Below are 5,245 nucleotides of genomic sequence, written 5' to 3' on the forward strand. Positions count from 1 at the left end.
CTTTTAGGTCGGGGAAGGATTGGAAGCAGGTGCATTTATCCATATACATGATCACAGGAAATGCGGTTCTAGCGAAAACCTCAAGGTGCTGGTCATGTATCCATCAAGATGCTCAGCCTCATTTAAATTAGAGCACCAAGTGGTGCTGATATTTTCTGCTAATATATTGAAGCTAATGATGCTACCATCTAATCTTGGTGGTCTAATCTTTTGATTCACTGGAAACTTGGCATGGCACCGATTTAAAGTTTAAACAGGTGAACATGACCACCAAACTGGAAGTGTAAACCTACATTGAAATCTTGGGTGTAACATTTTGCATTTTTATTTTTTAAATGAAGTTTGTTTTGGGTTTTGGATGCCATTTTTTTTCGAAAATTTGGGCGGGCTCCAATCCCAAGGAACCTGTTGGTTGACGTCACCCACCCACCAAACCGGAACACTCTCTCTCTCTGACGGGACGCCGGGAGCTGCATCTCAACCGTCCACGGCTGGAACGAAGGCACAGGATCAGCCCGAGCTTTCCTTTCCTTTATAAGAAGGCTGCCACCCCACCCGCTTCTCCCATCGTCATTCTCTCTCTCTCTCTCTCTCTCTCTCTCTCTCTCTCTGTGGAGGGAGGGAGGGAGGCTTCCACTCCGCCCCGCCCCGCCCCGCCGCAGATCGAGACAAAACCCTAGCGGGTGGAGGAACCATGGCCGCCTCCTTCCGCCTCCTCCTCCTGGCTGCCTTGCTGCTCCCGGCCGCCGCCGCCGCCACCTACGGGCCGCAGCCGTGCGAGCCGGCCCTGCTGGCCACCAGGGTAGCCCGGTTCTGCGCGACGGACATCACCTCCGACCTCTGCTGCGACCCGCTGCTGGCCGCCGTCGACCTTCATGGAGGGGCCTGCCTCTGCCGCGTCGCCGCCGAGCCCAAGCTCGCCGCGGCCGGACTCAACGCCACGGGCCTCCTCACCTCCTGCGGGGGACTGCTGCGCGCCGACCTCGCCGCCTGCCATTCCCAAGGTACGCGCGCCTCTCCCGCCCGATCGATCGATGCAGTTCAGTGTTGGATAGATTCGCCGCGCGCGAGGGGTTTTGCTTGTCCTTGTCCTTGTTGGTCTGGTCTGGATCTGGAGTTGCGGTGCCTCGCGATCCTCTCCTCTCCAGCGGTCGTTCGTTTTGCGGTGCTCTCCTCTCCTCTCCTCTCCAGCGGAGGGAGGGAGTCTCTCTACTTTCTTATCCGTCCGTATCGTAGCTGCTCCATCGTCATCGTCTAATCAACTGCTGCTTTGCTTTGCCTTCTGCATGCGGTTTTCGAATTTCGGAATTATTAACTTGTTGTTGTTGTTGTTTGTCGACCATGTACAGCAACAGGAACAGGACCTCACCTGCAGCGCGACGCCCACTCCAAGACCTCACCACGTAATTAAGCAAACCTCCATCGCCTTTCTACTTCCGATTCACCAGCGGCCTCCTCCATCTTAATTATCACTACGGGAATGGTTTTGCAGTTGCAGATGAGGCCACCACCGAGAAGCAGCCGCCTCACCACTCCAAGGCCAAGGCCCCGCTCGCGTCCGCTGCTGTCATCTCCCCGGCGCCACACTCGGGCGCCTCATCGTCCCACCTCCTCTACAGCAGCGCTGTCGTCCGAGACCATGTGTCCGGTACGGTAACTAGCACCAATCCGCATGCTGCAGCTTCCTTAATTACTTACTTTCTGCTGCTGGTGTGGTGTGAATGTGATGATGCACTTGTGTGCTGCTGTACCTAGGCTACTAGCTTCTTGTCTTTGCCAGCAGGGAGGCCTTCACTGAAATATATCACTGAATCACTGAATCACTGAATCCATATGTAGTCGTGCTTGCTTTCTGAATCACTGAATCACTGAATTACTGAATCACTGAATTACTTACATGCTGCAGCTCTATTTCTGAATCACTGAATCCATATGTAGTCGTGCTTGCTTTCTTGCTCATCGAGTGAAACAGAGTCATGATGTTTGGGTTACAGATCGAGTGGCATCTATTTTTGCTCTCCTATGGTTTGTGAATGCAACAGTTAGGTACTGCTTCTATGCTATGCGATCGATATGCTCTGAATCACTACTGCTTCTAGCTCTATTTTTGAAGATGAACTACGTACGTACCCTGCTGCTATGCTGTGTGGTCGACATGCATGGTCTGAATCACTGAATCGATCTGTAGTTGTGCTTAGGACTCCTAGTTGTGCTTGCTTTCTGCTCATGTGTGATGATGCCTCTTCATTTGCTCCTCGATCTATGTCCATTCCATTTGATTTGTGGAGCAACGGTTTAGCTTTCTTCTTCTCTGTAGTGATTGATATATGCATGTTTAGCTTTCTTCGTACCCTGCTGCTATGCTATATATGTGATTGATATGATCTGAATCGATATGTAGTTCTAGTTGCTTTCTGCTCATGTGTGATGATCATGGCTTCTTCTTCATTTGCTAGCTCCTCGATCATTGTTGAACTGTGCTCTGATATATGCATGTTACTGAACTTTTATAACAAATGGTTGAACTTGATCAGGTGCGTACACCAACAAGTGCGCCGCGGAGCAGTTGGCAAACCGGCTAGTGCTAACCTGTGATACAAGCGAGAACACGCCAACTCCAAGTTGCTGCGAGATCATCTCTACGATCATGAAGCAGAGCTGTTTGTGCGAAGTTTGCGAGGAGCCGGAAGTTCGAGCGAGCACACATATGGCGCGAAAACACATTATCTCTTTCTACACCATATGCGGTGGAGAGCAGGTGCTTCCTGGCCAGTGTGGACCGGTTAACTCCCCTCCTCCTCCTGCGACGCTCCAGCAGCCACCACCATCTTCATCGCATCGTGGCCGCCGCATATCTGTGTCAACGCTGTTGCCTTCATTGTTAGGCGGCTTTCTTGGTTTACTGGCCATTGCGTATGGAGTATACAGGCTAGTGCAATGGGCCAAGCTGCAGGGTAATCATATTAACACTAATCCCAACTTTTGCTTTGCTTTTCTTTTTTGTTGTGGATGACTGTTTCTCAAGTGCATTGTCATGGCCTGTAAACAAACAGGTTTTCTTGGAGGTGTTGCTCCACCTCCAGGACCAGCCGGGTCCCAGCTCCAGGAGCAGCAGCTGCAGCAGATGAGGGACGCCGCCGCATCCGCAGCAGAGGAACGGCTCGAAAGAGGAGCAGCAGCTGCCCGGGTTGCCGTCTAGACAGCGACCATTCATTGATCAGTTTCTTTGTCGGCTGTCTTTGTGGATCAACTCGATATGATGCATCGTTAGTGGTTGTGTTGAGCTTTTCACCTGCTCGTGCTGGATGCTTAATTGCTTGGGTCGAAAAAAACATGTACTATTGATTTGTCCCAGCTATAACATGTACTCAGGCATTGAGAATTCACTATTTGATCAACAGAGCTGCTTAGCAGTTGTTTGATGCATCGATAGTCAATGTAAACAACAACCACTAATCAGTTAGTAGTAGGCCAAGTATTATATAGACTGTTTCTTGGTATACTTCTTCTTGTCTCTGCTCTTGCAAGCTTGTTCAGCTCAGCTTCTGCCCTTTCTTTCAGCTGCTATTTCTGCTGCCTTTGCTTGAGCTTTTACATGCTCTTTCTCAATTCTTTTCTGAGCCGCATCCTCTGCTTTCTTCAACTGAGCTTCCAACTTGGCCTCTAGAATGGCTACATTCTTGCCTTGGTCTTATCCCTCTGTAGTGCAGAGCAAGCAATTTCTGTGCCATCTCAATGTGTCCATGGATGTTACTCTCCTGTACAACATGAAATAGATGAGTACAATGCATGAACAAGATGAAATGAACAGTGCCTATAGATAAAATTACCTGAGTAGAGACTGGTTCAGGGTTAGGTGCAGGCGCAGCAGGTGTTGTTGGAACATTTAGTGGTCCTGAATTCGGTGGAACTAAGCCATTTTTGAACCATTTCTATTATGATCTGGTAGTTCACAGTAGCTGCAGTGCATGCATAATCACCCCCATGCCTTGACAGTAGCTGCAGTCCATTCATCTTCTCCCATTCAGTCCTATCTTTGCAAGGATGTACGTACTATGTTGGCATAGGCTTTCTTGTGCATCTCAATGGAGTAACCCTTGTCCACTAGAGAAGAAGAGGATCAATGTTCTCTTGCCTCACGCAAGCAATGGCATGTGGACAAGGTACTCCTGATTGTTGCCATCGGTTGCAACTACACTTCTTTGTCTTGAGATCAACCACATAGTTAGTACCAGTAGAGCTAAACCTATCTCCAACTGAAAAGAGATTATCACAAAAACTCCCTCAACAAAACAGTTGCTTTAGTACTCTGTATTTTTTTTCAATCAACTTCCTTATCTTATGACATACTAGAACATAAAAGCGCGCGTTGCTGCGCCCGTATATTTTATGGGAATAATAGGAAAAGATTCAATTATATAAGAAAATTTGGACATCACACAATAAGAGAAAGAAAAGGAGCATTTTGTAAAGTACATCAATATACTTTTTTGAGGGAATAGTACATCAATATACTTATGGTGGGGTATACGGGTTTTAAAATTGACACAGGTGACACTGCCATCTAAATTAGCATTTGAATTTCATAGTACAAAAAAGTTTGTCTAGCATTCATTTGGTAAGACATTCGAGTAAGTGGTGGAGCATGTCTCGATGGCACACGTCATTGTCCGGAGCCTTGACATCTTAGATGCTGCACAAAGGAAGCAAATGAATAAAGAATGATGCAATGAAACTATATGTAACCAAATACTCCCGTCCACTTATAACCGGACGGTGATGGAACTCGGGAACGCAACAGCCGGCCACCTTATGCACCATTAAGAAACAGCAAATTAATCAAGCAAACACAGGCTGCAGCACCACATACTTTTGTTTTTTGGAGAACAGCGCCACAGATCAGCCGGCCCAATCGCTCCACGAAGAACTCAGCTCGCGGCCCAACAGCCCGGTTCATGAGAAGGTGCCTAGAAAAACCTGTGGAGCAGCAGCCCTTTTGACGTGTTGGTTTGTCAGCTTGTGCAAGCGGATGAGGCCCAGAGAATGATGCGGGACGATAGAATCATCTGATGCGTTCGTGTGCCTAATCGGACGGCTTAGGACCCAAAATTGATGTGAGGAGGCATAGCTAGCTCAGTTTTACTGTTTAGTAATGACCTGTCCACTTTTCTTCCTCCTTTTGCTTGTTGTAGTGCCTTGTCACACTGCTAGGAAAATGCTTATACATAGAAGTTTACCGGTAGCG

At 48.2% G+C, this 5,245-nt stretch overlaps 1 protein-coding gene across 1 annotated transcript; it reads left to right on the plus strand.

The window, feature by feature from the left end:
• The first annotated feature begins 2,588 nt into the window (after positions 1 to 2,588).
• On the plus strand, positions 2,589 to 3,401 carry LOC125534002. Its single transcript, XM_048697311.1, has 2 exons — positions 2,589 to 2,954; positions 3,054 to 3,401. The coding sequence occupies exons 1-2, from the start codon at positions 2,648 to 2,650 to the stop codon at positions 3,197 to 3,199; spliced, it is 453 nt and encodes a 150-aa protein (XP_048553268.1). The 5' UTR covers positions 2,589 to 2,647; the 3' UTR covers positions 3,200 to 3,401.
• Positions 3,402 to 5,245: the final 1,844 nt, after the last annotated feature.

Source organism: Triticum urartu, chromosome 2, assembly GCF_003073215.2.
Source record: "Triticum urartu cultivar G1812 chromosome 2, Tu2.1, whole genome shotgun sequence".
Classification (NCBI taxonomy): domain Eukaryota; kingdom Viridiplantae; phylum Streptophyta; class Magnoliopsida; order Poales; family Poaceae; genus Triticum; species Triticum urartu.